General features: G+C 35.4%; 2 protein-coding genes across 3 annotated transcripts in view; both read right to left on the bottom strand.

The window, feature by feature from the left end:
* LOC127878343 (uncharacterized) overlaps positions 1–12,813 on the bottom strand; it is a 29,568-nt gene extending 16,755 nt beyond the window's left edge. Inside the window, exon 1 of the mRNA XM_052424877.1 lies at positions 12,701–12,813. The gene's annotated coding sequence lies outside the window, so the exon portion shown is untranslated. The remainder of the gene's footprint in view (positions 1–12,700) is intronic.
* Positions 5,369–12,848, bottom strand: LOC127878330 (uncharacterized). Of its 2 annotated transcripts, none has more exons than XM_052424865.1 (2): positions 12,740–12,848; positions 5,369–6,989 (listed from the first exon to the last, which is right to left on the bottom strand). In XM_052424865.1, the coding sequence occupies exon 2, from the start codon at positions 6,951–6,953 to the stop codon at positions 6,114–6,116; it is 840 nt and encodes a 279-aa protein (XP_052280825.1). In that variant the 5' UTR covers positions 6,954–6,989; positions 12,740–12,848; the 3' UTR covers positions 5,369–6,113. The 2 variants fall into 2 exon arrangements, with proteins under 2 accessions (XP_052280825.1, XP_052280819.1); XM_052424859.1 differs by lacking the exon at positions 12,740–12,848 and adding an exon at positions 12,417–12,729.
* Positions 12,849–13,053: the final 205 nt, after the last annotated feature.

The raw sequence follows: 13,053 nt of genomic DNA, 5'->3' as shown, positions 1-13,053 counted from the left end.
TAGATGTTGTGGTATGATAAAAAGTATATCATACACCTTTGTATCAGGCAGTTATAAATGTTGTGGTATGATAAAAAGTATATCATACACCTTTGTATCAGGCAGTTATAGATGTTGTGGTATGATAAAAAGTATATCATGCACCTTTGTATCAGGCAGTTATAGCTGCTGTGGTATGATAAAAAGTATATCATACACCTTTGTATCAGGCAGTTATAGATGTTGTGGTATGATAAAAAGTATATCATACACCTTTGTATCAGGCAGTTATAAATGTTGTGGTATGATAAAAAGTATATCATGCACCTTTGTATCAGGCAGTTACAAATGTAGTGGTATGATAAAAAATATGTCATGCACCTTTGTATCAGTTTGAAACCAACGTATAGGTAAGATAACAAAGTTTACCCAACTTGGGCTGGAACAACTTACCTTTTGATTAAAAAAGCAATCTGAACTTTTGTAAACGTGTGGGTGATTTAATGCCTTAATACCTTCGGAGTTTTAATGAAGTAATTTTGCGAGCAATCAAACGCCATTCATGTTATACTTTATACAAGCAACCCACTAATTGCAACGAAACAAAACAACAATACAACAATAGAAACAATCCAAATTATTATAATTTGCATTAAAAATGTCATCAATTCCTATTATGTATTAAATCTGTTACAAAAAGTTGGAAAAAAAATCATTTTACCATATTTTGAAAAAGACCCTTTGACCATTGTCTTGTTAAAAACACATTCCGCGTGTCCGCATGTCGAGTCCCAGTTACTACATTGTTCATAGTGATGACACAGCGCTCGCTGCAACTGGCGTGACGTCAAGCGATGCATGGCATCATGATTAGATATACAAGCACTTTATTGATAGCCACATTTTATCTGGGCCGTCACGATCTAAGACGAGCGCTTGTTGAAGTAACTGCAGTTTTGTATAATACACATAAAGTTTTCATTAAAATATGCATGGATATTGAAAATTAGTATTCACTCCCACTAACATGCGACGTTAACCAAAAGTTGACATATTAACACGAATGTTATGAACGGTCCTTAGGCTTGTGCAAATAAATGGCTGTCATCAACAACCTTGAACAATCAGTTAAACAGAGCTTAGGTTATCTTGAATACACACAAAATCAAACGAAAATTCCGTGCGACATTCAAATGGCCTAATTTGTATACATTTAAAAAAAATGCACCACAATTAATGCTTTTGATGACCTATGCATTGTCACATGACGAAAGTTAAAATTTTAATACAAAATAAGCCCTCTATCTGGCATTTTCACCAATGAGTACCACATATTTTCAAGCCAATATTGTATCACTGCAGACTGAAGATAATTAAGTATCCCTCGTCTTTCATAAATAAGGAGCTGTGAAATATAAAACAGTTTTAAACCGTTTGCGATATACAAAAATATGTATCGGTAAATTATAATTGTGTATGGTATTAGTCAAAAACATAATATTTGCTTCCACAAATATATTCCAAAAAGTAGAACAGTAAGGTCTTCTAAACGAATGTGTCGTTTGTGTTCTTAAGATTCCCAATTTAATAATAAAGAAGAAGTAGCATTATGTAACCTTTCAAATTTGAATGTGACATTTTTTTTCTAAAAAGTTAATTAGAAGTTTATGTAGCGACATTTCTATTGTTGTAAAATGATTGAAAATTAATATTTATTTTTGTGAATTAAATATATCTGATTGAAAACTCAATCTGTAATACCAAAATAAGTTTAGGGTCGGAAACAAATAGAGTCGGTCGGATTAGTGGAAGCAAATAAAATGTACGTGTTAGCAAATACTCGTAAAATTTTACATTTGTATTACGATATAAGATATTTCAACTGTATCAAGAGCAATTTACAGGCAAAAACAAACGATATACATAGTCATTGTGTAACTTACTGTACCTGGTGCCTGCTCAAAACAATATTCGTAGTATTGTACGGTTGTTTGATCGTTTGTTGTTTGCGGGTAATGCAAGAAGTTGGAGGGTTCATAGCTGTATCGCTGAACTTCTGTTTTTCTTGTTTCGCCAAAAAATTATTTTCACTTACACATACTTATCGGGCACTTCAAATGTAATTGTTGACAATTTTCTCCGTTTCCAAGTTACACTGCTTTTGAGGGGGTAATTAAATGACGGATGAAGCTGATTATTGAGGATTTTTTTTGCTCTGTGTTATCCAACGTGTTTGCCTAAAAGGCTCTTTATAATGGATTTGAATATTTCTGTAGCTGTAATTTCCGAATAAACAAGTTAATCAGGCGCGTTTAAACTGGTCAATGAAAATTGTAATTCTGACTTCTTTTTTGCTCTCTTTTTTTTATCTTTCCAATTAATAATTGATTACCTCAACAGACTCGAATGTATAATCTACTGTACAAATACACTAGTAAACTATGTGCTTTATCACTAAACATAGTTGTAAATCGTTCAAGTTACCAAATGGACTTGCTTGTCATTTAAGGAATTTGAGACCTTAAGGACATGTACATATTCTTATCCGGGCAACCGTAGTCTTACAACGCAGACGCTTGTATACTATTTAAGTCCTGTGAATACCTTTTGCATGCACAATGCCATTGAACGACTTTTTGAATGTACAGAACATAGCTTTCCCTGCGGCCAGTAATCCTTTCGGAAATAAAAACAACAGCATTGGAATTTAAATTGCAAAAATTCTCAAACTCATCGGAACGAAATGTTTATGTTGTCAAATTTGTAAACGGTATTCATCTTAAAGCTCTTGGTCTTGAAGTAAAAAACAAACAAGTTCAAATGTATTTGCAAACCGGTGTAAAAGAAATAATGTTAGTACACATTGTACCACATTTGCAAGCGGAAAGAACCCAAATGTTACCGTAAGTTATGTACATTGTGCGGCCTACCACATGAACAATTCCAAAAAAATAAAAAGCAAGATTTGACAAAACATTAAACGGACTTCCATACGACGCGATTATAGTTGGAAAGGTTCATCGTGGTACTGTAATTACTTCAATGACCCCGATACACTAACACAAGAGTTGAGGAAATTTTCCTTGATCTCGGACACCAATCCCCTTACGAATGAACTGATAGATTGATACATGGAATTCAGATACAATTAGAACAAACATTATTAACATTATTAAGTTTCAAAACACTTAACTAAGTTTAAATATAGCACTATAAGAAAAACGTGTCCCGACCTTGGGCGGTTGTTTTTCAACAGACTGGACATTTTTTAACTCGTCCCAGATATCATAAGAACATATCATCTACACGCCAAATAGCTTTGTAAGAAAAACTGTCAAGCTCCCCTGGTGACCATGTTTTTCAACGAACCGGGACTATTCCGACAAATAATTAGAACAAATTTTCTGACCAGGTTTTATGAATATTAGACATTAAGTGTGACGTTTAGAGCGTAAGCTAGCTTTCACTATTGTCATATGAGGAAAACTGTCCGCCACATGGCGACCGATATATCATACGGAACACATGTTCTGACTAAGTTTCATGAAGATTAACCTGACACGTAACTTCAATAGTGTTAAGAAGATTTTATTTTACTTGACCTGGTGAACTAGCGTTTGACCTCAAGTTACTCAGTTTAAAACTATGTCGATATTACCAATTTGTTATAAAGATTTGACAATAAATGTGACATATTATGTGAATATTAACAAGGTTTCAATAAAGCCATATAATGAAAACTCCCTACCTCCATGTTTTAAAAGGACCGAAACCATTTTAAAACTTGGCCCAGATATAATCAAAGTACTGAAAGTACTGTTGGGGCGATTTTGCTCAAATTTTGTGGTCGTAAAAACACTATACACCGAGATGCCAACCAATCACCTTTGTTGAATAAAACAGATGGAAATAAGGAAGGGTGACAGGCTGTCAACATAATATATGGTTTAGCTATTGGGGTTAAAAGTAAATGCTGCTCTTTACATTGTCGTACGTGCCAATTCATAACTGCGAAACGTTTGTGAATACAATGTTGATTATTATCATTTGAACTGGTGACCTAGGTTTTTACTCTGACTTAGTGTTATATGTAGATTTCGTGAAGACAAACGTTGTCATAAGGTTTCTATGCATCATGTAAATTCAATTATTATCCATATATATATATATATATATAATCCAGCAAATAAATTATTTGAATATATGTATATATATATATATAGATATATATATATATATATATATATATATATATATATATATATATATATATATATATATATATATATATATATATATATATATATATATATATATATATATATATATATATATATACATATATTCAAATAATTTATTTGCTGGATTATAAGTCACATCGACACAGTGTAGGTCTTATAGCGACTTAATGGGAACATAAATGTTGATAATGTTCTACTGTTAGGACGGAAATATACGAGTTTGTTTTGATTACATGGAAAACATTAACGCAAATAAATTAGCTGCTGTGAAAGTGACAACCACAACATGTATTTCGTGTGTAAGGAAAACGTTAAAAACTGACATGAAAAGCACGGGCGAATTGTCATATAAAAACTTAGTAGCGCAGAGAACATTGAGATGTTTACTTTGACAGTAAAAAAATGTAGCGCGTAGTAATTAAATGTTGTCGCCCATATCGCGAAGGCAGTTGGTTTCTTAAAACGAAAGAACATAAATGCTCTGTATCGGTTAAGTGTAGATAGTTCAGTATTGAACCGATATTTCGTCGCTGTATGCACCTTCCATGTCGACTGCGTTTTACTCGGAAGCTAATGCCACAGTGAAAAGACGTTGCCATGGATTGAACGCGCTTATTGGAGCTATTTTGTTTGCAAATGCAGAATCTGCAAAGTGCAAAGTGGTTAAATGCAATAACGGACTAGATTCTTCGGTAAACGTATATAATGTTACCTATGGGGCGAATTGCAGCAGGCAATCGCCCCAATAAAAACGAATAGTCAGACCAAGTTTCATGAAATCACGTACCAGCTTCACTAAAACCGCGAATTGCGAGGGGCGATTAGTTAACATGGCGTTACTGTTAAAAGGAGCGTTTGAATTTTCCGATTGATGTTATAGAAGTGTTGGTATTAAGTAGATCTTAAAAAGATTTATTTTTTATGTTTATCAAAATTTTTGCAAACGTTTTGTGTTTTTCCCATCAAAATGATGACTCAACAGATTGATAGAAAAATATAAACAAAGCAAATGAGTAATATTGATGCTCTTTCTGCCGCTGCCGTTGCTTGTGTGGTTATTGGTGTTATTGCTGCTGCTGTAGAACCAAAATATGCTTACACTCTTGTTCACAAAAATACAGAATAGCAAACAATATACAAATGAACCCTGAACGTTTCTGTCCGTGTATATATTTGACACATCGTTGTGGCTTTCATATAATAGTATGCAAAGTAACCTAAAGCATTAGCGTTATCTACTCATACAATTTATGGAGAATAATAGGTTGGTGACGTGGATTCGGGCAAGTCGGAGGAATTTATCGGGTGAGCCGTCACCAACCTATTATTCTATTTATCATGTCGCATTTATTTCTTTTTATTTAATGCTTTTTTTTCACCGTTTATTTACAGTGTAAAAGAGTATAACTGGATAGTTTCGCTGGAATAATGACGTCATTTCGTCAATAAATGAAGTAATTTCACAATAAACAGAGCGCCTGACGGATATTCGAGATCACGTGGTCAACTAGCCTAATATTTTTTGGGGTTATTAGGTTACCTGGTTATCAGGCTGATTTAAAGGCATGTGACAGGATACATCATAATCAATACATACACCATCAATGATCTACAAAAATGATCAATCAAAGTGACATGCCATTTGTTGTTGTACGTATAGTATAGCCTGTACATTTCTTGACATGTTTTTATTGCAACATGTCCGAATCCAAACAATAGTTATACCAAAAAGTACTCACACAGATTAAGGCTTTACAAGCATGTTTCTAGTCGATTTTCTCAATAAGTAGCCTATTTCTTTATAGCTCCTCAACACTATAGACGTTTAAAGTTCCAACGAATAAAGCATTACGTTGAAAAAAAAGCAAAAAACAACAACTTATGATGTGTCTGTCATCCGGGGACCTCAGATCCATATATTCGTTTATAAATGTAAAGTCTCATTTTGTAAATCCCGAAATGCATCAGCTGGAAAAACGGTATTCCGACCAATGTCAGTCCAACAATGAACGCTGACGTGATCCCAGGGTGATTCCAGTCGAGGACGTATGGATACAACACGTTGTTGTCCTTGTCGAACGTCCAGTAGACGGTGTTAAACACGACGTAGCATAATCCGTATAATGCCGGATACAGCGCGTGTAAAAGACGAACGGGTCGAGCTACGACGAAGGCGTCGATCAAGACGAGGACGCTGTTGACGCCGTGTACGTTTACGTCCCCGTAACTAGTACGACCTATCGATGGATTCAGCGCTCCGAAATACACAACCGTAACTATTAAAGCGAACACGTATACTATATCCGCGAATATCCACGTCATAATCATGTACCACGTTACCTCGGATTTTACACTAAGGGATGACGTCGCTGATTCGACGTCGTTTTGATTATTAGTGCCGTACGGAGTTGGTGCGATTTTTTCGTTGACGTCTTTGACCACATCTCCGGCGTTGCTCTTATCAGTGAACCCTGTGTTGGAGAGCCCGGTTGAGATTCCATTCAATACGCTGTACGCTGCCTTCGGCAACACCGATTTCTTGCAGACTGAACGGCTTCTTCCGCGTGACGTCATATATATGTGATACGACGTCACAAACACCGACATCACGAGATAAATAGTCAGTATGAGGAACGACCATATTGTGAGGTACGTCATAAGATTGTGCTGAGGGTTTTTAACCTTTAGGAATGTGTAGATGAATGCAAACAGCGCGTACCCAGCCGTGAGCATGCGGTAAGACAAATAGATCCCGGGGTTCCATTTCCACTGAAAGTATACAAAGAGACATTCATAATAAGTATAACCTAAATGAGTATTATTGTGATAACAAACACATTGCATACCGTAGTTTGCATATATTCATGTATTGTTATATCCGTATGCTTCCTTTTCCTAATTTAAATAATTTGATGTTATGCTCTCTTGTTAAAGCCTGTTAGCTGTCTTATAATGATTCAAATACAATACAGTGTTGTAAATTTAATCTACAAAAAGAATTTCATAGTAGATCTGCGTGGTCAATTCACAATAACGCATAATTTAGAGACGCGATTTTCTAAAACTGACATCACAGTAGTGCAGCTGATGATTAGTGGTAAAGTCATGGACATAAATATGGGTAAACGTTTCTTTCTCTTCTATCAGAAAGAATATATAACAACATTTTATACGTACATGTATACCTATACACTTGTTTAACAATTTCTTTCTATATTACATTGTTCATTTGAACATAATATTTTATATTTACATGTATACCTCTAAATTTTGTTTAACAATTAATTTCTATATTTACTTGTTAATTTGAACATTATGTTTTATATATACATGAATACCTATAAACGTGTTAACAGTTGATTTCTATATTTACTTGTTCATTTGGACATTTGAGTCATGCACTTATAATCATATCCATGAATTCAATTATCTTTAAAAATCTTATCGCGCATTAAATTGGCCTAAAAAAGTCAAAAAAATTTAATTCGAAATAATTTTATGGTTAAAAGGGGAACCACCCTAGTGTTCTTTAACTGGATTCAAACCATCAAAATGCACCTCAAATTGATCTCTGCCGGTTAAGTGAGTTTAGATTCCGTGTAAGTGTTTAATGTACTCAGAAACCCTGCGTCAGTGCGAGCTCTGGTTTATAAGATTGTCGAGATTCACAACCTTGTGTTCCTAAAAATTAAGGCCAAATGCATTATCTATGTGAACCACAACGTACTTTTCATGAAGTAGCTCAGTGAACAATTACATTTGCAATGTGCAGAGCTTGGGCCAACAAAGTTATCAGGGAAGCATATGGCTCAATTGAAGTCGAATGAAATGAGAAGTGGGGGAAAATGAGAAACAGATACGTACGCGGATGCAGAAACAATTAGCACTTTTATAAAGATAAATTGCATCTAATTGAGATAGCGATAGGCTTCGCCACACCTGATAGGTAAAATTGTAAGTATATCAGCTTTATGTAATCACAAAGGTTAGCTTTATGTAAGTTGAACCCAACGCAATAATGCTGAGATTAAAGCCGAGGTCACACATTCCCGACAGTATCCCGATTTCGTCCAGGCAGTTCAACGATACAAATGGTACAGCGACGTGCATTTCAGGATGTTTTGGGGACAATTGGGTCGCAACTAGGATAATCAGTGCTTATTCTTTCATCACACTGTCGCAACAGCATACTTAAAGTTATTTTGATTGAAAAAACACTGAATGTTAAGCCCTGAATCTATTAATGCATTGAAAATACAGCAACAAATATAATGTTGATGTGTAGTACAGAACGATAGTGAAAACAATTTATCAATTATCTATGCAATTATCGGCCTTTTACAAAGGTGCATGGACAATTTATGCGTTTATATTACTCAATGTTTTCAGGTACGACATTTTACTCGGAATCAACAGTAAAGTCGGTATTATCAGTAGAAATGAATCAGATTCAACAAAACAAACAATTCGGAACCAAATGTAGAACATTTTATACCCAAAAAATAACAAAACCAGATACAAACTTTTTTTCAAATATACTGGCAATTGTTCATGACGTCATGATTTACACGTCAAACGTCACATAAAACATAACTATTCCCATCAAAAACGAAGATTCGTAGCGATAATATTATATTATTTATTTATAAATGGGAGCGTTATGTTATGATAAACAGAAAAACACGTTACTGACCTATCGTTGCGTAATATATCAGGCTTTACAACAATAAAAACGGCTCGGCAAACATTGCGATTTTTTATTCGGGGTCTAACCCGATGCATTACAAAACAATAAGGCATTAATCTGTCATTCGCCATGTATCCGTTTACGTGACTGAGGCTCTTTTCTAAAAGGTATTGCAATAATTTTTAGTAACTGGTATGCACATGCACGACTGTATTCTAATTATAATTCATCGTCATACATAATTAATCATGGCATTATTTAAACAGTTGAACATTAATTAATCATAAGACATAGCGCCTCGAACATCGTAATTTTGTTTTAGGCGGTTGTATTCAGTATCGTGTTTATTTGTATATACATGATTGTGTTTATTAAAATTAAATATAATGGTCAATTGAAAACGCAATTAAAAAAGTACAAGGTTAGTCATGTAAACGCATTAATGACCCGTTTAAATTTGTTAATATCTAATTGTGTTTTAATTTACGGTCATTGACTATCAGTATACAGAACAGGTCAAATGACAGACACGCCGACACATATCGTTATCGAGTGTACTTTCACCGTCTTTGCCCTTCCCTCTCAAACGTTCACGTTAAAATGCGCTTGAGAATCGACATATCGTAGAGCTAAACAGTTTGATAATTGTTTTAGTAAACGTCTGTATATTAAGGTTGTCCGAAATCTGTAATAATTAAGTTTGATAATGCATTTAAGATATTATTTATTCCAGTGCTTATACAACTCAGTTAAGTCAAAATGAACTAACTTGTTAATATCGACTAGGATGTTTTCACGTGTATGTGATTATATAACTGTTTGTCTGTCTGTCTGTCTGTCTGTCTGTCTGACTGTCAGTCTGTCTGTCTGTCTGTCTTTCTGTCTGTCTGTCTGTCTGTCTGTCTGTCTGTCCGTCTGTCTGTCTTTCTGTCTGTCTGTCTGTCTGTCTGTCTGTCTGTCTGTCTGTCTGTCTGTCTGTCTGTCTGTCTGTCTGTCTGTCTGTCTGTCTGTCTGTCTGTCTGTCTGTCTGTCTGTCTGTCTGTCTGTCTGTCTGTCTGTCTGTCTGTCTGTCTGTCTGTCTGTCTGTCTGTCTGTCTGTCTGTCTGTCTGCCTGCCTGCCTGCCTGCCTGCCTGCCTGCCTGCCTGCCTGCCTGCCTGCCTGCCTGCCTGCCTGCCTGCCTGCCTGCCTGCCTGCCTGCCTGCCTGCCTGCCTGCCTGCCTGCCTGTCTGTCTGTCTGTCCGTCCGTTCGTCCGTCCTCCGTCTGTCCGTCTGTCTGTCTGTCGGTCTGTCTGTCTGTCAGTACGTCCGTCCGTCTGTCTGTCTGTCCGTCCGTTTGTCTGTCTGTCTGTCTGATAAAGGCATATAAACATAAATGTCTCCAAAGACTGCTCCGCATCTACTACACAAGACCAACGAATACGTCCGGAACATAACTGCAACACTTGCTGGTCCACAACGAATACGTCCGGAACATAACTGCAACACTTGCTGGTCCACAACGAATACATTCGGAACATAACTGCAACACTTGCTGGTCCACAAGAGGCCCTATTGGCGACCGTCAAACAACCAAAGCTGGTTTGGTTTTGACTCGTCACAATGCAAAACTCTCTGTGCAAGACTGTTCTCCTGGGCACTTTAGAGGGAGGTCGATGTCGAGGCCGTCAGAAGAAAAGCTGGATGGACAATGTTACAGAGTGGAGATCCCTTCCCATGGATGAATTACTCGCAGCAGCACACAACACCTGACTTGAGGAGGATTTCTCTATCGTCGTCCCTCATCCCCCCACCCCAACGGCCTAACCGTTCAAGGGGATGATGATGATGATGATGATGATGATGATGATGATGATGATGATGATGATGATGATGATGATGATGATGATGATGATGATGATGATGATGATGATGATGATGATGATGATGATGATGATGATGATGATGATGATGATGATAAAAGCACGCGTCACCAGTGTTACCGTACGCTTGCCTGTTTAAATTTATCATTTACGCGTTGTTAATTATGTATCCGAACAACTTTTAACTGATTGAAAAATAAGTTCATATCTTGTCATAATATTGCTTATAACATTTACTAAGTGAACAGAAAACCTTTATGATGTAAAATTAGTTATTTCATCACAATGACTGTCGGACAACTAAAAATGTGGCTAACTAAGTGACACATAATATCTATTTGATACTGCGAAATACGTTGATTGTTGATCAAACTGTATTGAGCAAATACTTAAGAATTGAACTTTAAACGACGTATGTTTTCAATGGAAGTTTAGCTGACGGATGTTTGTCAATAACATCTACTGTATATGTATATTAATAATGTTCAGGAGTGCAAAACGACAACAACATGTACCCCAGGAGTTACCGTTCTCTGTCTTTGACAGTGGTTGCCATAGAGCGTTGCAGAAAATAATATCGATCATGAAATACCACTACTATACAGAATACAAACTTAACGATTGTGTTATTTCGTGAAAAAAAATTTTTATGTTAATGCAATATACATGTACCTTCAAAAGATAATATCGACAAGATCTAGCGAAGTGATTTACACTGTAAAATTTTTTATACTTGCTGTTCGTGGTTTCACATCTTTTACAATAAATGTACTTAGTTCTTTATACACGTCGTTTCTTGAATTATCTCTATACAAATACATAGAAGCCTATTATGAAGAAAACCATAACTGAAATATATAGGATCTGGCACGAGTTATCATATCATACTATATTTTATTTAGCGAGTTTATGAATTTTGTTAGTAAGCGAGCCTTTGGCAAGTATTCTAACGAATTTCCTGGACGAGTTTAATAAAATATGGTATGACAACGAGTGTCAGATTTTTTTATCACAGGCTTTTAAATGAGCAAATGAAATAAATATTTACGCAAACATAATGATAAATCCCGAATGTTGTTTACATTTCGTGACGTCATTTGACATCAACATCATTTCAGCAAAATAACAAAATGCGATTGGTCAATAAACGAAAACTAAGCCAATCAAAACGCTTAAAAATGTTGTATTGCACATGTGTAATATAAAAAAAATGTAATGGTTGTATTACATGGGAAACAGGGTAAAGCATGTGATAAATTTGTATGTAGCGTTTTTAATAGTAAATTAACATAAAGGTTCTTTATTAATCGTTCACATATTTCGTTCTTAAAGAGTGAACATATTTTTTTTTTAATACAGCGATATCGTTAAATAAAAACGTCACTTTTAATGAGTTTACACTATGTTTTATTTGGTTTGATTTGTTATGTAATCTATACCCAAAATTAGGAAATCTCTACTTCCGTTGTTCTGTTAGCGCTGACATACATGTATTCTCTGTGAATTTTACAATAAATTTGAAACTAAAAGTATTGTATAATATACCGGTAAAAGCATGTTTTATTAATATTAAAAATACATTCACAAGCCTAGCTAATCACTCTAAAGGTTGAAAATAAATATGTCATAAATACATGTTGTAACCTTACCTGCGAAAAAACAAGAGCTTCCGAGTCAGAATGCGAAAATCCAACATTGGAAAATGTGAACTCATTTTTAAATGTTTCGCTCATTTGTGCGTTTTGAAGTTGTCTAAATCCCAATATACACCAGCAGGAACAATATCCAAGAACTAACTTCTCTTTAATTCTTGAATCTAATGGAACCACTATTAAAACAAAATGAAAGAATGAAGAACCGCGAATTGCAACAATTACATCATCGCCTCTTCGAAAGCTTCATTGAGAATTGGCCTCCTGCGTTTTTGTTACACCTTTATACAAGATATGTGAGTGAATACCACGCTAGTTACCTGCTCGTTTATTGTCACTATCTGCTTGTCGGTAGTGGTTGATCAGATCATAATGACCTCCTCGTACAGAAACACGGCGCTCAGTTCAAACAGAGACGTTATCAGTAATGTGTGAGACGATAATCTGTCGAAATTAAAGGCGGAGTGAAAGTGCCCTTAACTGTTTAAACGATTAAAGTAGATTCCGCATGTCAAATGGTCTCTTTAAAACTATAAGGACTTGATTTCGAAATCTCGTTTCGTTTCGAGCTTGACCTCATGTTATATTTTAAACTTTTATAAGCATATTGAGATAAGAACAAATGTGGACAAGT

Source organism: Dreissena polymorpha, chromosome 1 (assembly GCF_020536995.1).
Source record: "Dreissena polymorpha isolate Duluth1 chromosome 1, UMN_Dpol_1.0, whole genome shotgun sequence".
NCBI lineage: Eukaryota > Metazoa > Mollusca > Bivalvia > Myida > Dreissenidae > Dreissena > Dreissena polymorpha.
The sequence above is the reverse complement of the archived record's forward strand: the minus strand, read 5'-3'. Positions and strand labels throughout refer to the sequence as shown.

Excerpts from the sequence above, each read along its gene's own strand:
- LOC127878330 (XM_052424859.1), bottom strand. The coding sequence starts at position 12,500 with ATGAGCGAAACATTTAAAAATGAGTTCACATTTTCCAATGTTGGATTT. Across the intron at positions 6,990-12,416 it reads AAGCTCTTGTTTTTTCGCAG|TGGAAATGGAACCCCGGGAT; the intron begins GTAAGGTTACAA and ends GTATACTTTCAG.